We start from the raw sequence: 23,822 nt of genomic DNA, 5'->3' as shown, positions 1-23,822 counted from the left end.
CTTTGCAACTCACTTATCCAGCTGGGTCCTGGTGTTCCTCCTCCCCTACAGCCCATTGGCCCTGATTCCCTAGGATTCTGCCTTGTCAGATTCCATCTTCCCACCCTCCTCATGTTCCCCTCCCAAGCTCCTGGTGTTGGCGAGCCCCAGGATTCGGGGTTCATGTTTAAATTTTTTTTTTTAACATTTATTCATTTTTGAAAGGCAGAGACAGAGCATGAATGGGGGAGGGGCAGAGAGAGAGGGAGACACAGAATCCAAAGCAGGCTCCAGGCTCCAGGCTCCGAGGTGAGAGCACAGAGCCTGACACGGGGCTCGAACCCACGAACCGTGAGATCATGACCTGAGCCCAAGTCAGATGCTTAACCAACTGAGCCACCCGGGCGCCCCTAGCGTCAGGGTCTTTAAATACCTTGTCATACAGGTGACTCTGAAGTGTTTATCTTCAGCTGTCACATAGGACCTGACTTCCAGACTCCTTTCTCCAGCTGCCTGCTTGAAGTCTCATCTGGATAAAAGTCTTCCCAAACCTAATGTGTCCAAAGTTGACTTGACACCCGTCTTCCCTGCCGTCTGGCAGGCTTTCCCCCAGCATTCCCCGGTCAGGCCTCGAAGCTTGTAATCGTTCTTTTCACCGTCTCCATCCCACTTTCTGTCGACGCTACCTTCTTATATTCTGACTGTGGCCACTTCCCACCGTTTACACAGGCAGCACCCTGACACAGGACTCCATCCTCTTTCGCTTCAGCTTCAGTAATAACTCTCAACTGGTAGTGCTGCTCCCAGCACGGAAGCCGGAGTGCTTCTTTTCAAGCGAAACGAGCCATGTCACTCCCCGGATCACAGCCCTCCATGGTCCCCGTGCTGCTCGGACTGAACACTGAAGCCCTTCCCATGGCTGGCAAGGCCCTCTGGGTGCTCCGCCCGGTCCCTGTGCTCATCTCCTCCTCTCCACCCACCAGCCCCCTTGCTCTTCCTCAGCTCACCAAACCCTTTCCCATTGCAGACTTGTTGTATTTGCTGCCCTGGAATCTCTGCCTCGAATATGCCACGAGCTAACTTGCAACTGTCTGATCTTGGTTCAGTGTCCTCTCAGCAGAGAGGCCGATCCCGACCCCCTCCGTTAGTCAGGGTGTCAATCCCTGTCCTTCTGTGTTCTTGGCTCTTATCACTGCCTGGTGTTCACTTCTGTGATGGCTCATCTGCTGATTATTCCCTGAGGAGCATAAGCTTTGCAGGTACAAGAACTCGTTCTGTCTTGTTGATGGAAGCCTGTCTTGAGTGAGTGAACTTAATCCTTACAAAAATAGAAAGGATGAAGCAACAAGTATTTTTTTAAGTTTATGTATTTATTTTGAGAGCTGGAGACAGCATAAATGGGGGAGGGGCAGAGAGAGGAGAGAGGAGAGAGGAGAGAGGAGAGAGAGAGAGAGAGAGAGAGAGAGAGAACGAGAGAGAACCCCAAGCAGACTCCATGCTCAGTGCAGAGCCCAATGTGGGACCGGAACCCACAAACTGCGAAATCATGACCTGAGCTGAAACCAAGAGTTGGATGCTCAATCGACTGAGCCACCCAGGTGCCCCTGACGCAGCAATTATTAATTAATAATCTTCTGTATTCTGAACACTCTGTCCTGGGTAGTTTGTAAATATATTTTTGATTAACTTAATGTCTCGCAACAGCCATCTAAGGTGGGTGTTCACTTCATAGATGAAAATACTAGTCACCATGAGTAGTAAAGAGAGCTGGTAACTGGCATTTAAACTATGAGTTTATTTATTTAAAAAATTTTTAAAGTTCATTTATTTATTTTGAGAGAGGAGAAGCAGGGTAGGGGTGGGGGGGGGGGCGGGGAGAGAATCCCAAGCAGGCTCTGCACTGTCAGCTACCCAGGCGCCCCTAAACTCTGAGTTTAGCCCAAAAGTAATGCTCCCCCACTTACATTTTTTATTATTCTAAATTAAATTGTGTGTTTCAGACAACTTATTATAACTGACCATTCGGTAATGTTATTGTTTGCACCTCGTAGATGAAAATCATTGAGGATGAAGGGTAGTGAATCGCCGGGGGCCGTGCAGCCAAGAAGTGCTCTGAACAAGGGCTTCCCAGCCTGGGTGTCTGATTAGGGCTCCAGCGGGCTCTTCCTGTGCAGCTGGTGTCTGTGACAGGCATTTTGTGTGTCTCCCTTTATCCAGGGAGCGTTTGTTTGCCACCTCTTATGCTTGACCCTTTGTAAATTGGCATTTGCGAGTTCAGCGCTAAGCCTTCTGAAATCTAGCCCAAAAACTTACATCATGAATTTGCTTCATGTGCACGTTAACCTTTTGCCGATCGGTATGATGCTTGTGTAGACAGCGTGAAAGCAACACCGGGGCTGACGTTTGCTATTTCATGCGTATTCAGTCTCTACAGCACGGACGTACTGGACTCTTATCGGGAAGAGGTTCATGCTCAGGTTGAATTTACTGGATCGTTGATTCATTCCTAGGTCAACGAAGAGCTCTCAGCTGAGATATTCACTGATTGCAAGAAAAGTGAGATAAATTACTGGAAGCCTATGAAAATAGAGAGGTTTGGGGGCCTGCTATGCTGGATGGTAATCTCTGTTTTCATTAAAGACTTACATTTATTATAGTCAGCAAGAACAGAATTTAATAGGTTTGCCAATTACCGACATAAATCGGAGGCTGAAACTGTCAACTACTATTTCACTGTTTTCCAAAAGGAATCTATAAATCTGTAGAAAAATGTGATACCTATACATTTTGCACTATGAGCCCTTGTATAAACGTGCAGGTGGGGAGGTCCCTATCAAACAAAACATATCTCAGAAACAAGATTGAGATAGTTTCTATGAATCGTATTATTACATGTTCCGTGATTTTGCTAAAAACTGTCTTGTTTACTCTCCTCCGGGTGGTTTACGTTCAATATATCTGTCCGGACTGCTGTTAGCTTTTTTTGATCAGTCTGGAAAATTTGTCCTGGGTTGTGCAGTACAGGAAGAATGCACTTACTGGAGGTCATAGAGATGTCTGTGTAATACCTAAAGAGGGAGGGAGGGAAGGACAGAGAGAGAGAGAGTAAGTGATTGCATGCGCACAAGAATGCATAGTGTCTGAAATTTCCTTATCTTGAAATAATATATGTTATTATATAATATATAAATACTGTATATACATATATGTGTATATGTATGTATATATGTGTGTGTGTCTGTGTGTGTGTGTGTGTGTGTCTGTGTGTGTGTGTGTGTGTGTATAGTGGGCATGTAGATTCAGATCTTAAAATTGCCTCTGAAATTACTTCTCCATCTTTTGGTATTCTTCCTTAGTGTTGGGATTATTAGTACCCAGTAGTTGTCTGTCCATGGTCTTAATGTGGTTTATACAATCCGAGTCTAGTATGGATCTGTGAGAATCTGTACCACTTGCTCACTGTGGCCTCTTCCATTCTTCAGAGAAGAGAAGGTAGACTTCGAATATTCTAAAATATGCAAGCAATCTCAACCAGTATATTATGCATGATGTGTACCTATATTTATACTTCTATATGGGTCTCATCTGCTCTGCATAGATACTAAATATTTCAGACCAGTAGGACTGAATAAATATATTTAATTTTTCATAGAGGCATAACGTCTCATAAATGGCTTGTACGGTAGGTAGAACACTCTGGTATAATTGCAGAATGAATCCTAAGGGGTCAGCTCGTGGGGCGCTCTCTTTGGTCTCTTAATACTTTATGCTTCAGCACCAGCCAGGTGACAGGGGGAGACATTATTGAGTGCTAAGTTACTCTGCTTGTCTCCGTGTTTGATTTTCATGTCTTAGGTGCAAATAGGAGCTCTCGTTTTCTTTAATAGCTCTTTCTTTTATTGTGTTCCACCAAACCCATGTATAGGTGTGACAGAGAATAACATTCTTACACTTAGCACACATATTAAGATGCATTTTAACAGGGATCTTTCTATATGTGGCAATCTTCAATGCCAAGGAGAAGTTTCAGATCATTTCAGAGCTGAGAATGTAGGCTTCGACTTTATGCATGATATTTTCTAAGTGGAAAAGAGAAACAGATACCTTTCTGTTGACGTTACTGTTGGTGAATATATCTGTCAAACCCAATCTCTATCTGGCATGAGGCAGACACTGAGAATGTCTGAAATATGTTGCCTTTCCAGATCTAATTTTTTTACTTCCAAGTCAGCCTTCTTATGATAAACGTTAAATTAAATGCTAATTTTTGTCAGCGGTTTCTACTGTTAGGATTCTACATATATGACCTCATATCTTTTCCAGGCCATGTTAGACCCTCTTTAATTTCCTTTATTTTTTTTTAATTCCAATTCTTGTTCTATCACAGCTCTGGAAATATTTCAGAGATTTATTTTCAAAGATCTATAACAGGAACAAAGAAATTTCCTTTACCGCATGGTTTCTCAGAAATTCTTATTCTTCTAGGTGATATTCGTAAGGGTAGTTTCAATGTCGCCCCCCCCCCCCCACACACATTTTGAAACAAAATTTCACCAGAGAATAGAGGGGATACGTCGTATCAGGATACTGGAATGGATTTTTCATGTGGTCTTATGGGTGAATAGGTCCTGACTTACCTCACTCCTTCTGTAGTTGGGATCTGATTGATGATAGGATTGTATCTGTGTCCATAAATTATTGGCGAGCACAACAATTCTTGTTGTGCTGTTTAGTATATCAGCCCGTGTGTGTGTGTGTGTGTGTGTGTGTGTGTGTGTGTGTGTGTGTTTCCTCTAGTAATTCAGCAGGTCTAATATTCCGTGACCCACCTTGTGCGAGGAGGGAATGTAGTAGAAGGAGTAGTCACCAGTAGGGAGGGAGTGTATTTCCTAACTGTTGAGAATTGCTTATGCAGGGCGATAATAAAAACCAGGCCAACTTTTGCTGGGTTTCATTACAGTGTTGCAGCTCCCTATAGAGAGTACTGCCTTCTTCTCTGCTCCTGGGGCAGACTGTGCCTGTGACCTTCCCCATCTTGGTTTGCCACTGGTGCTATTTCTTTTTCTTTTTTAAAATTTTTGAGGAAGATTATATATATATATATACATATATATATACATATATATGTATATATATATGTATATATATATATATAGGAGAGAGAGAGAGAGAGGGGGAGGAAGGGAGGGAGGGAGGGAGAAAGGGAGAATCCCAAGCGGGGTCTGTGTTGACAGACAGATCTGTCCCTATGTAGGGGCTTGATCTCATGAACCGTGAGATCATGACCTGAGCTGAAAGCAAGAGCTGGATGCTTAACCAACTGAGCCACCAGGTGCCCTGCTCCTACTTTTTACTCCCTCTGCTGGGTGTTAGGATAGTGTGGAAACTGAGGCAAGTGATAATTGAAGAGGAAGGTACTCTACTGAGTCCTAAGCCAACAAATTTATTTTATCACATATTTTGATGAGTTCCAAAGGATATGGCAAATGTCAGTACATTATTTTTTTTCTACAGTAGCCCAGAACAAGTTTTAAACTGGTATTATTCCATCTCCGATGTGGATGTTAAACGGGTCCATTTTCCTCTTCTGTCCTCCTGTCTTCTACTTTGTTCTTTTCTCTGTCCTTTCTTAAAAATCTATTGAGTGGCATTACTTTAGACTGCTCTTTCTTAGTCTCACTTCTGACTATTGACTGGCTTTTAATTACTTATTAATGATACATCCAGCCTTCTTTCTCCTCTCACCGCTTCCTGCTACTCCTCCATTCAAACTAATTGTTACTTTCAATACGTTTTTCATTTGGTTTTGTTTCTAACACAGTTCAGTCCGCGTATAATAACTTTGTTCAGTTTACCTATAGCCACATCATCAGACATACATATTTTTTAAAGTTTATTTATTTTGAGAGAGCGCACAAGCAGGGGAGGGGCAGAGAGAGAGGGAGAGAGAGTCCCAAGCAGGTTCTGCACTGTCCGTGCAGAGCCCGACACGGGGCCTGAACCGAAATCAAGAGTCAGGCGCTCAGCTGACTGAGCCACCCAGGCACCTCCAGACATATTTGATGAAAGGGAAATTAGAGGATTAGGTTCAGTTTCTTGGTAGATTCCTACACTTGCCCAGCCAGACTCTTGGTGCAATGATTTTACATCGGTACATGCAGAAGTTTAGGGATAGGCTTTAGAGTCAGGCGGACCCAGATTTTGGCCCCGTTCCACCACACCCCAGGGTGGGTAACCGCGGGCAGGCGATTTACCGTCAGGATGCCTTTTTCTTATCCGTAAAGTAGCTGCCTTAATGGCACTTACTCATACTCAGGAGCATAATGATAGTACTTAACTCCTAGAGCTCTTCCTTTTCTCATTGGTTGACTGTGTTCTGAGCCAGATGCTGTGCTCTGTGATGAGTAGAAGTTGCTAAGTAGAACTGACATATGGCTTGCCTTGATGTGTCACTGAGGAATTGCGCGGTACCTGGGATGTAGGTGCTTCACGGTCGTTAGGTACCCCTCGGGAAGAGGTAGGTAATACATGGTAGTTCCTTTTCCTTTTGAAGGCATAGAAAGAATCCATTCATTCTTTTATTCTTCAGATATCCTTTATGAATGCCTACTATGTGCTGGGCACTGGGGGTCAGTATAAACAAGGTAGGCAGAAGACAATGAGCAAGAAAACAGTTAAATAAGACAATTGCAGAACATGAGTCGTGTGCCTGGGGGTTGGGTAGGAAGGGACGGAGAGGACTCTAAGGTAAGACCTCACTAATGGGAAGGAGCAGGCTTTGTGAAGGTCTGGAGGAAGAGTATTTGTGCAAAGGGAAAAACAAGCAAGGCAGAACAGGGCTTTTCACGTCCTAGAAATAGAAGGGAGACGTGTGGCTGGATTGTAATGAGCAACGTGGAGAAAGACATGAGAGAGAGTTGTAGAGGTGGAGAAAATCGAGGGTGCAGGGCGTGAGATCATGAGAATGGGTTGACTTGCATAAGGCCTGGGCGGTGGGAGGGCAGGTTGAAGGAACACAGGAGTTAGTAGAAGGAAGTTAGATGTCTGCTTTTAATTACTTTGATGGACAGCGCTACTTACGGAGGTGAGAAACAATGGGGGATGGCAAAAACTGGGGGGGATTTAAGAAAGGTTTACGTTTTGGGTATGCTAAATTCCAAGGGGCACATAGACCTATTGCAATGTGCTCGTTATTTGTGACTATTCCTAAGGGTAAAGGCTTACCTATACCTTGTTTGATGTTTCTGTTGGTTTCTGCAGCATTTAAGAAAGGCATTCGAGAGCTCTGTAGATGATTCCGGCTTTTATTTTTGCTAAGTCATAGTTCGTAGGAGGCTGAAACTTCGTGTCATCAAGGCTTGCTGATGGCCTGTGAGACCAGCAGAGTCTCCATTGGTTACAACAGTGCAGGTCCTGCAGAAACTGGATGGTTTCCTTAGAGCTTACTGGTGCACCAAATTTACTCTGCACCGATGGCCGGCCTGCTGTAGTGTATCAGGATGAAAAAGGTAAAGTTCCTCTCCGATAGCAGTGTTTATTTCTCCCGAGCTGGGACCAGAAAGGCATCGGTGACATATTTATATATTCAGAGGAAACATTCTGCCTTGTGCCTTCTGTTTGCGTGGTACCCCTAGTGACTCGGAGATGAAGAAAAGGTCTCATGTCTTGACTGTCTCCAGTATCTGGGTGTTTCTGTCCAGCTCTCCTGCAGCTGACATTACCCAGGCACATGCTAACGCCGCCCTCACGGCTCATCAGCTCTGACATGCCATTGGATGTATGTACTTTGGCCCGACAGTCATTAGCACTGAGCAACAGACGACTTCTGTAATAGGTAAAAGAGACGAAAAACAAAGCGTCAGTGTCATCTTGCATAAAACCACACACGCAGCCTGAACAGTTAAGGATGTTAACAAGGTATCTGTTAGTTTCCTCTACCAAAAAAAGAAAAAGAAAAAAAAGGAAGCTAGCGATAATTTATGCGGTAAGAGCGTACAAGGTATGCTTCATTTCTGTCTTTGAATTTCTACAAGAGCGGAATTCTCTTTTCTCTGTTTCATCTTTTCCATGGAACCATAAAATGTGAGTGCTGGAAGGGGCCTTGAAGGACATTCGGTTCATTTACCCGTAAGGAACGGAGGATCGCGTAGTCATTCTGCAGTGCCAAAGGGCTCCTGTTGCTGCAAATAAAACTATTACTCAGGAGAAGAGATTTTTCCCAAAGCTTCTGAAGCACTGAGTCACTGGTGCTTCCCATGCCTCAGTGGGCTTTGACACACCCTCACGTTCTGCGTGTGTGAGAGATTGTGGGTCTTTAGTTTTCCTTCAGTGACTTCAGTTTTAGTACAAAGCATATGTCTTGTGGCCAGGAATCCGTAACTAGTCGCGTATGGAATCTGGCGTCCTTCAGGAGAATTCGATGTGATGGCTCCTCTCTTTTTCCAAGACTTGGGACCATTTTACTGATGTCCAGCTCAGTGTGGCCCCTTGAGATCGCCATGTTTGCTCCTGAATCACATGATAGGCCCCACCGAAGAGAGTTTTTCCAGCACACGTGGACCGTTGATGACCTCGTTCCGAAGTGCCTACCTCAACCCATTCCTTGCGGCTGAATACCTTGGTTTCCCATCTTGTTGCCGATTCCGTTCCTCTTCTTGCCTCTTCTGTCGAATGTGATGGTTGGTGCCATTTCCCATTCAGGATTCTGGTGCTGTTATGCACATTATTATGTGTGCATTCTCAGAGGAATAAATAAGGTTCTTCTCTGGGGAATTTATTTAGGACTGGAGCTGCCAGGTTGCAAGGCATGTGTTTTCGACGTCAGTGCCAAATTGTTTCCTAAAATGGTTTTTAACGATTTATTCTCCCACCAGACATGTATAAGAGTTCCCATTTTTCTACATTGTTGCCATCACTTGGTTGAACCTCTTGTCCTGTAATTCACCATTTGTATTTCATCTTCTGAAATGCTATTCGTGTTTTGGGCCTATTTTTCTCTTTTTTTTTCCCTCAGTGATTTTTAGAAGTCCTTTATGTGTGGATTTGTTTCTAGTATGAATTTCCAAAGTCTTCTTATAGTTTTGGGGTTGTTGTTTTACTTTATGGTGACTTTTATTAAATAGAGGTTCTTTTTTTTTTTTTTTAATTTTTTTTAACGTTTATTTATTTTTGAGACAGAGAGAGACAGAGCATGAACGGGGGAGGGGCAGAGAGAGAGGGAGACATAGAATCTGAAACAGGCTCCAGGCTCTGAGCAGTCAGCACAGAGCCCGACGCGGGGCTCGAACTCACGGACCGCGAGATCATGACCTGAGCCGAAGTCGGCCGCTTAACCGACTGAGCCACCCAGGCGCCCCTGGAGGTTCTTAATTTTAATAAAGTTGAGTTTCTTAATCTCTTCTTTTGTGTTATTTTTGTCTTGCTTGAGAAATCCTCATTTATTACAAAATTATACGGATATTCACCTGTATTTTCTTCTTGAAGTCTTAAAGTTTGCCTTCACAATTTAAGTCTTAAATCTTGGGGCGCCTGGGTGGCTCAATGGGGTAATCATCCAACTCTTGATTTCAGCTCGGGTCATGATCTCACAATTTGCGGGATCGAGGGTCGCGTTGGGCTCTGTGCTGACTGCGCGGAGCCTGCTTGCTGTTCTCTTTCCTCCCACCTGTGCCCCTTCCCTGCTCACACTCTCTCATAAAAAACTAAACTTAAAAAAAGAAATCTTTAAATCTTACAACTGATTTTTTTTGTGTATGACACGATACAGGAATCCAATTTAGTTTTTTAAATAAATTATGTATTTATCTAGGCTTCTCGTCACTCTTATGTTACTACTCTAGCCCTTCTCTAATAAAAGTGCATTATTTTGTATTCTACATTTTCAGTTGCAAAGAGTTATTTTCCGATTAACTTAAGTATTTATGATTATGTTTAGTGTTGCGTAAACGGCAGGAGCCATCTAACTGATCAACAGGGAGGGATTATTAATGGAAAAAAATGGCCCATTTTCACTCGGCATATTTTTGTGGTTTATATCAGAATAAAAAGCAACATACTAGGTTTTCAACAACTTTTACTGCCTTTCTAGAGTACCAATTTATTGCGGAGCATGCTTTTAATTGATTGTTACTTATTATTATAATTTTCTTATTATTTGTTACCAAATTCCACACTCAACATTTCTTAGAGCCCTTCGTCTTTATTTTGCATCTTTGCAGTAATATGTCAGCAATTATTGGTAGCACTGGGTTCTTCATAGAGTGTCTTCCCTGGATGGGTTTTCTGTTGTGAGCTCCAGCTGAAGACTCGATGTTAGGATCAGTGTCTCCTCAGGTGAGATCTTTAATGTTGATTAAGGAACGAAGATTGCTCTTCATTCCTGACACTGAGGTGGTCGTGTGCCTTGCCAGCCCATCCATGTTTTGTTTTTTTTTTTAATTTTTTTTTAACGTTTATTTATTTTTGAGACAGAGAGAGACAGAGCATGAACGGGGGAGGGTCAGAGAGAGGGAGACACAGAATCCGAAACAGGCTCCAGGCTCTGAGCTGTCAGCACAGAGCCCGACGCGGGGCTCGAACTCACGGACCGCGAGATCGTGACCTGAGCCGAAGTCGGCCACTCAACCGACTGAGCCACCCAGGCGCCCCAGCCCATCCATGTTTTAGAAGTGTTGCTCTATGAGTAGTGGATTTCAGATGCTTTCTTCATTGATATGCTTTTCTTTTAAAAGTTTTTTTGATGTTTACTTATTTTTGAGAGAGAGAGAGAGATATAGCGAGACAGAGACAGAGTGCAAGCCTGCAGAGAGAGAGGGAGATGCAGAATCCGAAGCAGGCTCCAGGCTCTAAGCTGTCAGCACGGGGCCCGATGCGGGGCTCGAACTCACGAACTGTCTGATCATGCCCTGAGCGGAAGGTGGATGCACGACCGACTGAGCCACCCAGGCACCCCATTGATATGCTTTTCTAGCAGGTATTACCTGGCATTCTCCAAGAGAGTTGTACCTCCTGGTAAACATCACCTTGCCCTCTTTCTTAAAGATTATGATTTTTGGGGGCAATAATCTTGTTTACACCAGGCCTGGAGCTCGGCTGAAGGCCCTCTACAGTGATCACAGAGATAGACCTTGTCTCAAGTGCAAATTTGCTCATGTTTTTCAATTAAAACCTTTCCACACAGATGAAGGGCACAGAGTTTCTCTATCATATGAATTCTTTTTTTTTTTTTTTAAAGATTTTAAAAATCTTTATCTATTTGAGAGAGCGTGCGCACAAGCAGGAGAGGGGCAGAAAGAGGGTAGGGTGGGGGTGAGCAGAGGATCTGAAGCGGGCTCTGTGCTGAGAGCAGAGAGTCTGATGCGGGGCCCAAACTCACAAACTTGTGAGATCATGACCTGAGTCGAAGTCGGATGCTCAGTCGATTGAGCCACCGGGGCACCCCGTCTATCATAGGAATTCTTTAGTATGAAAAAAGGCTAGCCTTCTGGCTGAAATATTCCCTGTAATCATTATATTCATACAGTTTTTCCCTCTGTGTGGATTCTCTGATGTCCATAGAGGTAATATACTCTGGGTGAGGGCTCTTCCTTATTCACTGCATTTACAGCATTGCTCTCCAGTGTGAACTCTCCGATGTTATCTAGGGACAGAGTATGCATTAAAGGCTTTCCCACAGAAAGAAGGTACTCAGTGTGTCTTTTTTTTTTTTTTAAACCAGTGTGGATTAAAAAAATGTACTCTTAAGGGCTGAATGATGACTGAAGGCTCTTATACTAAGAATATAGTCATAGGGTGTTTCTCCATTCGAATTTCCAGATGGGCATAAAGGTTAAATCTGTGGCAGGGGACCCTTCACTTTATTTATAGGGTTTCTCTCCAGTGTGATGATTTTTTTTTTTTTTGGTTGTACAGCTATAATTTATTCAATAGTAGCTTTCTGGTTTCTTTTCCTACAATCTGTCAGCAAATTCTGCCAATTCTACCTTGCAAATATACTATGTTCAAGTCGCTATGTCTTTAGTAGGTTCTCAATTAAACATGGGTGGCCTGGGCTTTGCATCCTTGTGATAGGCACCAATTCTGTTGGCATGGCTTAGTTAAACGACACCTGTACCCCAACATAATGGTTCAGATTTCATTTACCATGATAGCTTATGAGTAACTGTGTCAAATACAGACGTCACTGCTCACTCTTCGGTGTACGAATCCCCATCAGATAGGTACCAGATGCACAGCATGATCAGTGACCAGTCACGTGGCTTCTTCCCGAGTCCGTGGGGATCGGTCACCACCCGTGTGTTCTTCGTGCTCTGCAAAGACCGTAGGCGTGCAGGTGCATTAGTTACGTCCTCGTCTCCCTGTCATCAAGGCATGGGACATTTCGCGAACATGGGTGAGTGGGAATTGGCTAACGGAAATCGAGGTGCGGTAAAGAAACGACATGTGGGGAACCTGGAAATGAAATTCGCATCGAACAGAAGAGGAGTTGTAGATGCTGAGTCTGAGTGTGGGAGTGCAGACACAGCTGCCGCTTGAGAAACCGTGGATGTGCAGCCAGAGGGACCGAGCGGAGGCGAGCTTATCGCCACGAATGAGGAATGTGGTTGTGACACAGAGGATGAAGATTGTTGCCGAGGAAGTAACTCTGGCAAAGAAATTCACATTAAAGGAACTCTCAGAGATATTCTAGAACCCTGAAGATGCTGGAGAATGAGCCAAATGTAGGAGTGCGACAGTTTGCTGAGACATAGAGGGGGGTGCTCGTTCCACAGGGAAAATTACATAAGCAGCAGGATAAGGCAGGCCCCGTTCAGACTGCTCCTGATGAGTGTTTTACAAAGAACAAAAATACTTTAATTCTCAGTGTTCTTAATGTTTAAAATTATAGGGAGCTAAATATTTTACTGGTTTTTTTTTTTTTTTTTTTTTCCATTTCTCTGTACTTTTATAACTGGTAGAGTTTTTAATGTCTGGACCAAAATTTTCAAAGGTACAATCGTAAATAGTTTCCCCAAAGATTTGCTTTGCACAGTCATTTTTCTGGTTGTACCGTTGTGTGAACTGAGGACTACCTGTATTTTTTAAACACATGACTGTAAACTCAGTGCAAGACCAGGAATATGGGCTTCTTTTTTTTTTTTAAATCGTCTCAGCTCGTTTGCGCTGATAACCACATATTTGCTGTAAGAAAAACCAGTAGTATAGATAGCATTTTATTTAGCCAATTGCCAGAAAAGCTAGAAGTGATGATGACGTCAAGGAGACAGACCAGTGACCGCTTATCACAGTTCCCGGAACATCGGAAGTACTCGATGAATGTAACACGTATCTAGAATTTGCTCACTTCTGTCCACCTCCACTGCTGCACCCTGGTCTGGATCACCTTCATCTCCCTGAATGGCTGAAGTCACTCCCCTTAGATCCTTCTGATTCTTTCTTGCCTCCCTGAGGTCTGCATTTAGTACAGGACCCAGTGGCCCCATTCCCTTAGTAGAAGCTAAAGTTCAGACACTAGGCTCAAGGTCTCTCAAGGTGTGGCCCCACCCACTACCTCCCACCATCTTCCCCCTGACTACTCTGCTTCAGCCCCAAGGACATCCCCCTGACTATTCTGCTCCAGCCAGAAGGATGTCCTCTGTTTCCTTGAACATGCTGGGTTCAAGGTCTTTCATGGTGTGGCCCCACCCAGTACCTCCCACCATCTTCCGGCCACAAGGCCATCCTCTGTTTCCCTGAGCATGCTGGGTGTTCAATGAACATGACTTTCATTGTCCATCCCCCCCAGGCAGTGCTCCTCCCGAAGACAGTCACGTGTCCCTTCTCCTTCCCTGCTTCAAGTCTTTGCTCAGAATTCATCCCCTCAACAATATCTGACAGTTGTGTTCATATTTTTATGCTTCCCACCCATAGCAACACTCCTGATCCCCCTTACGCAGTTCCATTTTTTTTTCCATGGAACTTTTTACCTTTAACACGATTGACAAATTGACTGTGCTTTTGTTTATTGACCCTCTTCCCCTGCCAGAATGTAAGCCTAATGAGTGCAGGGATCTTGGATTTATTCAATGATTTATCTCAAGCGCTTAGGGGATATCCTATCACATATATCCTCGGTAAATATTTATTCAATGACGAATGAATGTTTGAAAGAAGCTGTTGTTGTTTGGTAATTATTTCCCATTTTGTACTATTTCAGCACTCTTGGCAGCATTTGTTAGAGAAATCATGTCTTATTTACTCATCACAGAATTGCCTGGAATGCAGCATTCTGGGGCTGGCTCCACCCCCACCCCTCATCCCTGCCTGCCCCAAATAATCTCTGTTCTTTTTTTTATTAAAAAAAATTTTTTTTAAATGTTTGTTTATTTTTGAGAGAAAGAGAGACAGAGCATGAGCAGGGGAGGGGCAGAGGGGCAGAGAGAGAGAGGGAGACACAGAATCTGAAGCAGGCTCCAGGATCTGAGCTGTCAGCACAGAGCCCGACACGGGGTTTGAACTCACAAACTGTGAGACCATGACCTGAGCCGAAGTTGGACACCTAACCGAGACTGAGCCACCCAGGCGCCCCAAATAATCTCTGTTCCAAAGAGTTGTCAGGTCACAGGAAGACTACAAGAGCACCTAACAAAAGGAATTCAATCCAGCATATACTTATGAGGCATTCGCTGTGTCTACATTGGCTGATGCCATTGCCTCGGTTTTCATTAAAGAAGTTATTCGATTGGACACCTGGTTTCTATGAAATTCAGTCTGCCCTGCTTGACCATAGGATACAAGGCAGGTAGTCTTTTGAGTTGGAGCCAGTTGTGGAAAAATTATTAAGACATAACTGAGAAACAAAGACCAGTTACAGAAGGTCTAGACCTGGATAAACATTTCAAAATGACAAGCATTGTAAGCATCTAAGGAAAACACCCGGTGTGATGTGAGGGACTTTTTAATGACCAGGGTTGTGAAGAACATTTTTTTGACTTTTCAAGGGGCAGTATGTTTGATTTGCTTAGATTGTATATGAAAAGAGTTGTAATTGAAGTTTTATTATGTTTATTTGGAAATGGGGAAATTAGGGACTGGACTGCTTTTTTTTTTTTTTTTTTTTTTTTTTTTAAATCCAGTGATCTCATTGGGTTTTATATTGATGCTCTGAATGCTTATGATACATTAACATTTGTCACAGATATAGTAGGATCAGCAGTTTTCCTCAAATATTGCCCTTTTTCCTGGCTGAATATAACCAGAAAATCGCCTAATGGAATCCTGTAATGCTGTCTTTATTGGAAAGGTAGGATCTTACCTTGGCAATTCTAAAAAGCATCCCTATTTGTCAGCATGGTAGCACTTATTCATGAGGTAGTATAAAGTGGATTAAAATGATCATTTACTGAGTATATTTTCCCAGTGCAGTGTTAGATGCTGTAATTTAATAATTACATAAGTGAATGCATAATGACAACTAAAGGGAATACAGTGGTATAGGAGCCCAAAACAAAGGAAGTGACATAGCCTGGTGGGTCGGGGAAGGCTCACCTCAGGAGTGGGTGCTTGAGTTAAGTAAGATTTGAAAGATAAATGTGTCTTAACTAGAGAGAGCTAAAGGGTTTAATAGCATGTGCAAACTCCTGTAGGAATGAAGGAAGGTCGGCTGGAGGAAGTGTTGGGCTGGCACTCTTCTGTGCAGTGTGGAGCCTTGCACACTAAAAGAGTCTTTTGGTGTTTTTCCTTAGAGCAGCGGGAGGCCATTAATAGATTTCAAGCCAGGAAACATTACAGTCAGGTTGATGGTTGTGTCCTCAAGTTGAAGCGCCGTTGGATGGGAAAGCTATTCAGTGGGTTTTGAGGATGACTAACCATGATGGTAGCTGGTGTGGTGAGAAATGGGTGGATTGGACGTAGAAGCCATAGGACTTGGGGATGGTAAGCTGGATGCCACTCTCCCAGAAGCGCCATTTATCTTCATGAAGCTCATGAAGTTGCTCCTAGAATATTTGGTTTTTACAATTTCATATTTCCAAAATTTGTGAAAAAAGAGGAGTAGTTGTGTCTCTTCAAGTTCGTTTTATATAAAATGGGAAATGGTGTCAGTTCAAGTGTTTCCAGGAACAGGCGTGATACTCGTATCTCATTATTGTGCTAGACATTCACGGTTAATGAACAGACTTTGAAATTTTAAAAAAATGAAATGATAGAATATGAGCAGAATGCACTTTTGTAGTGTTTTGATTATGGAAGATGAGTTGCTGTGAGTTGAATCAAAATTTGTTGCACTAGGTCCTAGGAATGAGACGTGGGAACTCAGAAAACCAAAAATACCCAAAGGCAAATACTTAAGGAGGGTTTTAGTTGTTATGGGCTCAGGCGGGAAAAGTGATGGTCACAGTGTGCATTTAGGCACTCGGGTACACCAACGGCACATGCAGCTAAAAGGTGAAGGTCAGTGATGAGAGTTAGGAGCCTGGACCTCAGGACCAGGTAGCAAAGACTAATTCCGAAGCCTTATGACACAAGAGACACCCTTTCACTATAGCCTTATTGTTCTGTTACCTTAGCAGTATTAACTTTCTAGATCCCATCAGTATTAGGCTGTGCTTGGTTTGTTCTTGGAAAAGAAAATGGATTGTGTGTGTGTGTGTGTGTGTGTGTGTGTGTGTGTGCGCGCGCATGTACCTATATCCTTACGCACACATTATATGTTGATAAAAACCAGATTTACTGCACATGGTTTATAATAAATAAAAAATAAAGCTACTTATTGGGACGTCTCAAATGCATAGTCATTGGGCTCTCAAACCACAGTGGTTATGGAGAAAAATTATGCTTTGAGATGAATGATGGGTAAATTAAAGGGAACTGGCAGGTATTTATGAATTGGTCTTTGGTCCATCCATGCTCAGTATATTTTACTTTCTGTCAGAAAGGAACCCTGTGCTTACTGGAATATAAAATGAAAACAGCTGCCAGGTAAACTGGAAAAAGCCTCAAAAGTCAGGCTAGGTTCTGTCATTCAAAGTGGAACCGTGATCTAACGTTGTAGCAGTAGCCTCTCTCCTTGGTGGGGTGGCCGAACTCTTTTGAACTTAAGGTTGCTTCGTGGCCAGGCACTCCGTCACAGTGTTAAGGCACTAGGTGAAAGGGAAACTTGGCATGAGTGAGTTAGTTTTATACACTTAGTAGGGTAGTTCATATATTATTTAAGTTGGTTCCTTTCCCTGATATTTTGGTATGGACCACATATTAATGAGCACCTTCACATGTACTCTCATTTCTGGTTCTGTCCAAAGTATATGGACTTGTTTTAATATTCATCTGTTATTGATTGCCTTCAAGCTCTTCTAAGAGACTACTCACGTGTCTCCTGGGATTTATATGCTTTCTGGGACCCGTTTGGGATCCTAATTCCTCGGATCCACTAGTTAGAAATGTAGGTTCAGCCTCACCCAAGACCGATAGAACCGGAATCTGCATTTCAGCAAGACTCACAGGTGATAAGATGTGCATTAAAGATTGAGAGGTACTTTTTTAGATAATGATTGTAGTAAAAAACCAATTGAGCCTCTAGAAGCAACATGGGGCTGAGGACTTTTAGATTCAGATCAGTTAGGTTTAATGATCAGTTCCTAGAACTAGGTATGATCAGCCCTCTGTCAGCAACAAGTTATTTTGAACCTCATTGTCTTCATCTGTGTATTTGTGGATAATCTTTATATAATGAGATGTGGAGAATAAGTTAATACCAGGACTGACATAGACTGTTCTTTTTGGTAAGTATGGTGTGCCTTCTTTTCTTGTGTGGCTTACTGAATAGCACTATTATTCTCACCTATACCTTTCCATTTTCTTATTCTCATTCCCAAAGTGTCTTTAATGAGTGCATCAAAGTAATTATTTACTAAATGGTACTTAGATAGACTCCAACTTCCAAAGGAGCCCATTTTACCCAAGAGTGCGGTTTGCATGCTGAAGTTAGTTCCAGCGGGTGTGAGTGGGACCAGATAGCAAAAGGCTATGGGGATTTGGTAAGGCACTGAGCACATCAGCACAATTCAGGTCTTTGTTATTACACTGCCTCTTTGGAAAACACAATATATCTTTGATTTTGCAGATTATATAACCAACAGAAACACTTCATTATTTTTATTATAGCCATGCTGAGCATGAATTAATATTCAGATGTACTCATTATATGAAAATAATGCTATTTTTTTTAGCAGATGACTTTTAAGTTGTAACAATTGAATGTTCACTGGAAATTAATGGGCACCTGGAGGGATAGTCGGGAGGAAATTATTAAGAAATTGGACTTTGCCTGTGACTAGAGCTGTAGGCCAGTCATTAGATATTGCTTCACCATATAGGAAATAAAGCAAATGCATAGGATTATGAAGGCTTTAAATGCAAATTAGAGTTGTACTTTTCCAATTGATATAGCAGATTCTTTGGGTTAACCCAAACGGCTTGTCTTCTGCTTTTGAATTTTTATCGCAGCTCGTCACCCCCCACTCTGCCATTTTTCCTGGGTAAGGGTCTTCTAGGATATACTTGTTTGTTCCTTTTCTCAGACTCTAATTAAAAGGGTCAGTGAGTATATCCTTTTACTACTCTGTTAAGTGTCTTGTTGCCTTGTGTTTGAAGTGTCAAAATGTAAGTGGTTAGACTTGTTCGGTATTTGCTACCTAGAACTTGTTAAAGTGAGATATTTTGTTTAAAAATGACAGTGGTATCAGGCACCTGGGTGGCACAGTTGGTTAAGCGTCCAACCCTTGATTTCAGCTCAGGTCATGATCTTACAGTTTGTGAGACCAAGCCCCGCATCAGGCTCTGTACCGACAGTGCAGAACTTGCTTGGAATATTCTCTCTCTCTCTCTCTCTCTCTCTCTCTCTCCCCACTCCTCCTCCTTCTCTACCCCCCTCCCCTACTCAAGATCTCTCTCTGTCTCAAAATAAATAATCTTAAAAAAATGACGATGGTATCTCCCATTTATTGTCTATTTGGTGCCTTTTGCAGGTCAGTCATGGTGTGACTCCATTACCTTATCATCTTAGAGATGCAATACTTTGTCTAGGATCTTCTAACCTGTGCATGGCAGAGCTGAGATGGGAATCCAGCCATGGCTAGTTCTCAGGCCTGTGTTTCTTGCAGTCCTCATGTTGCCTACACGGAGTCGTCCATTTACTGTCCTCCCCCTTGTATAACTTGTCCTGTAAGGCTGCTTAGTTAATTGGAAGCCAGTGTTGGGTTTCACAGGACTGAACTAGCAAATCCTCTCTCTGCCCATTTCTAAGCAACCAAGGGTCCTTTCAAACGTGGACAAGTAGCCGGTGTGTGGATGAACTGGGGTGACTTTCTGGGTTGGTCCGTTCTTGACCTGTTTTCCTCTGCTGGTTTTGGAGCGACGTGTGTGCCTGCTGTTGGAACCCATGTCGTTCTTGATGATTCGTGATGTCCTAGGCGTGTGTCAGGAAATTTCTTTGTAATTTGGATGATTAAAGCGGCGTGTAAGAGTGCTAACGTGGAAATTTTGTATTTTACCTTTTCTCATGTGGGTTGCCTCTGGGGACCAGCAATGAGAGTGAGAGAACTGTTGGCTGAGCTGAGCGGCTGCACCCTCTTTCTCCTGCTACCTCGTTACCTTTTTTACAAGTAGACATTCTCTAGGGATGGACTCTGTGGGTCTTTTTGGCGAGTTGTTGTTCCCTTTGTCTCTGCTTTTTAATATGCACTAAAGTAATAGCGTCCAAGATCTGAGTTAGACCGCCTCGTCATGTCAGATCTCTAACTTTTTCTCCTTTTTCTCTTTTTGCAGGACGATGAAGTGGTCCTGCAGTGCACCGCGACCATCCACAAAGAACAACAGAAACTGTGCTTGGCAGCGGAAGGGTTTGGCAACAGACTTTGCTTCCTGGAATCTACTTCGAATTCCAAGGTGGGATAAAGCCCTGGGAGGCTGTTCAGATATTGGGGTTTTACTCATGGCAGTCAAGTTATTGACGGGCCCTCTGTAATTGCCTGTGGAGCAGAATAAACGAGAGGGGGTGTGGAAGATGTTTTGACTCTTCACGAAGCAAGTTTCTAGCTGGACCCCCACTCTTTGTAAGGAAGTCAGATAGGGTTGTTGGCAAGAATCAGACAAAGCCTTCGCCCCTGTCATGGTGTTTGTATCCTCGCGGGCAAGTAAACAAGTAAATAAGTGGTGTGATTTCAGAACGAAGCGCTATGGAGAAAGCGGAGTGATAGGGTAGAGGTTAATGGGGCAGGGACTCGCCCTTTCACAAAGGGTGTTTGGGGAAGGCTTGCTGGGGCAGTGACATTTGAGCAGTTTGGAGTGAAGTGAGAGAGTAAGCAGTACTAAGTACTCTGGAACATTCCGGAAAGAGGAACCAGGTGGTGCAGGGGCCCCTGGTTAGGAAGAGGAGTTGTCAATGGGGCCCGGTCATGGAAGGCCCTCCAGGCCACAGCCAGGAGCTGAGGTTTCTCCCTGGGATGAAGGGAGGCCATTGGAACAGGTGAGTGATGAGATCTGATGTAGACATTGCCAAGATCGTCCTGGCTCTCGTGGGGATTGGAGGGTGTTGAGAGAGCAAGCATGGAAGCAGGGAGATGGTCGGAAGGTGTCTGTGGAAGTCTGGATGGGAGCTGCTAGGTCTTCGGACCAGAGCAATGGTGGGGGATCTGGAGGGGGAGATTGAGAACTTGCTCTGGGGACTCGCACCATGTGCTGAAAGATTAGATTGTGTCGAATGAGGGAAAGAGGAAATGAAGATGTCTCGTGGGTGGGAAGTCAACCGGAAATTGGTCAGTGTAGTCGTTTTTTGCGTTGTACTTCCTGACGTCCAGAACCCTTTGACGGGCAGTCTTACTCCATTGTTGTGGGAAGAGTGTGCATGGCTGTTGCTCTCAAATTCACTGCACAGGGGAGGATTTGGAAAGCTAACAGAGGCCAGGTCCCATGCCTAAGATGCCCGCCGGGCCTTGACACAACAGTGTCAGGAATGATTCTTCCATGCTTTGACCTTGGCCATTTGACTTCAAATGCTTCATTCTTTCCTTTATACCACAGTACTTCTCTGGTGAAATAATTATAATTCTGTGAAATAATACTGAGCACTGTGTGCACATGATTCATTGATAATAATAATAATAAATTGCAATTATTATAATTATTAAATTATAATTGAATTATAATAATTCAACATTAGTAACTTTACTACCATTTTAATAGTCAGTGGCAAAATGTGATCATGATGCATTTTATGGCTCTCCATAGATTTATTTACTTATTTTTAAATGTTTATTTATTTATTTTTGAGAAAGAGAGAGTGAGCAGGGGAGGGGCGGAGAGAGAGGGAGACAGAATCCCAAGCAGGCTCCATGCTGTCAACACGGAACTGGATGCGGGGCTTGAACTCATGAACCATGACACCATGACCTGAGCTGAAACCAAGACTTGGGTGCTTAACCGACTGAGCCACCCAGGTGCCCCTGTTACTTAGATCTGTTTTAATTTTACAAGTGTTTATTCAGCATTCTCTTTGTATTAATGACTGTGACACTTGTCAGTCGTGAAAAATGTTCTTCTTAAAAAGAAAATATTAAGCATTTTAACATTTAGGATGTTCCCTGTGGTTTCTGCTATTTTGTAGTGGCTGGAACCAGGCACACCATTTAGTTAGCTGGTTCCTGATTTTTCCCTTGTGTGGAACACAGTACTGGCTATTGTTTTCTTGTTCCTTTAACGTAAGAGCTGGTTTCCAGCACTAAAAATGAATGCTTCCTACTCGGTAGTGGGCATCTCATGTGGCAGTCAGGGCACTAATCCATTTAAACTGGTTACTTCCTCGGAGGCATGCTTAACTATCTCATTGTTAACGGATGACCTAGTGAACTGACCGCCTGAACCTTTTTTTTGTTGTCATTTTGTTTTATTCTTTGCTCGTGTATTTGAAAATTTGCCTGAAGGATGAGATACTGAGGTTGTTCATCAAGCATAGAATGAAGTAGCAATTGAAGTCCAATAAACCAATTTGAACTTTTTTCTTTAACTTCTTTTTTAAAAATCTTTCTTAATGTTTATTTATTTTTGACAGAGAGAGAGAGAGAGAGAGAGAGAGAGAGAGAGAGAGAGAGAGAAAGAAACGGAATGTAAGCAGGGGAGGGGCAGAGAGAGGGAGACACAGAATCTGAAGCAGGCCCAGGCTCTGAGCTGTCAGCACAGAGCCTGATGCGGGGCTCGAGCTTACACGTGGTGAGATCATGATCTGAACCAAAGTCAGATACTAAGCCAACTGAGCCACCCAGGCGCCCCTTAAGTTCTTACAACATAAGTACAGTCTTACTTGAAAACCTGCTACAATGTCAGGTTTTTGTTTTGTTTCTTTCCCCCATGTTTCCATTTGCCTTTGTTCTCGTATATCCTTCCTGTACTTTTCTGCCTGCTGAAATCCTGCTTGTCTTTCAAGAGCTATTTCAAATAGTCCTTATTCTGGGCTGCTTTTTCCCAAGTTCCTGAATTCTCTTCTCTGTGCTTCTTAAGTGCTTTGTTTATACTTCTGTTTTGTTGCCCAGTGGGATTCATTCTGTATAATATCTGCACCACTTTCTCTCCCTGACTATATCCATATGTATGTATGCTCCCAGACACATAGACCAGCTTCTGAATTCCCTGAGGACCAGAGCGTATTGACTTATTTTCTTAACTCTTACTGCTCGGTAACGAGCACAGTGCCTTGACCTAGTAAGTGAGCCACAAAACTTAGTGGACCATTAAGTTTGAGGGGAGACCGCTGATCAATTATATTTTTTATAGACTTTTAACTTTCAGTAATAACGGAGTCAAAGCTCTGGATCTCCGTTCGTGTTTAAAGTATGTAAGCCTGGGTACAGATGTGGTTTGTGCAGATGTATCTGGTTTTGACTTTCATTGGTGGAAAATGGGAGATGGTCCTTTTTCCCCCTCTCGAGTTTGTTGTCTCCTGTATTGATTATAAAAGTGGAGAGAACAAAGTTATCATTGGCAGTGAGCAAGGAGTCAGTCACTGTAAATTATATATGCGTTCCTGGAAATGATCCCAGAAATGTCTTAAGCTGCAGAATCTTTTAATCAAAGACAGGGCTCTCTTTTCCAGAAGACTGTTTCATGCTGCTAGGATATCTCTCCTTGCTGATTTCTGCCTGAAAGAGAATGGCTCGGGACTGCAGCATAGGTTTTCCTGAAGAACATGCAAACGTCAGATCTGATGCTACCTCAGTTTAGTCATTCCTAAATTAGGATCACGGATATTTACTGCACATTCTTTATATGAATGACTTTTCATTTTCTTTATTTTATGGTTGAGAAGTCAGGCTTTTGCTTTTAGGAACCCAGTCACTTTGAGATAGACCCACCTGCTCTCATTCAGTTTGAGGGGAAATGAGAAGCTCTCAGAGAGGCAGGGGGTTTCATTTCTGCGAGTCTTTACGTAAAAGTAGGCAGAGCTTGGAAGAGAGCAGAACTTCACGTACACACACAACACAGTGACACGTTACTAGGTGACACGTTATCCCCACATATGTGTTGGGACATGAATGACAGGAAGTGGAGGAAAGACAGCACCATTTCTGTCGTACCCAAAAATCAGTTACAAGTACTCATGGAGAGCATAGTGGGCCAGTGTGGAAACAGCAGCTGAAACCAAGAGGGAGCGAAGGAGATATGGTAAGAACGGGTATTTCTGGAGCAATCTTGGCCCATGAATTTGGAAGCTAATCTAGTAAAACCCCTTCCAGACAAGCCTTATGTTTTTTTTAATAAATATTTTTTTACTGTTTATTTATTTTTGAGAGACAGGGGAAGACAAGGCACAAGAGGGA

General features: G+C 43.1%; 1 protein-coding gene across 1 annotated transcript in view; it reads left to right on the top strand.

Moving 5' to 3' along the window:
* Nucleotides 1-23,822, top strand: part of RYR2 (ryanodine receptor 2) — a 754,822-nt gene that overhangs the window by 184,707 nt on the left and 546,293 nt on the right. Inside the window, exon 2 of the mRNA XM_049646095.1 lies at nucleotides 19,780-19,899. Within this exon, the coding sequence (XP_049502052.1) occupies nucleotides 19,780-19,899 (120 nt within the window). The remainder of the gene's footprint in view (nucleotides 1-19,779; nucleotides 19,900-23,822) is intronic.

Source organism: Panthera uncia, chromosome D2 (genome assembly GCF_023721935.1).
Source record: "Panthera uncia isolate 11264 chromosome D2, Puncia_PCG_1.0, whole genome shotgun sequence".
In the NCBI taxonomy this organism is placed as follows: Eukaryota; Metazoa; Chordata; class Mammalia; order Carnivora; family Felidae; genus Panthera; species Panthera uncia.
The sequence above is the reverse complement of the archived record's forward strand: the minus strand, read 5'-3'. Positions and strand labels throughout refer to the sequence as shown.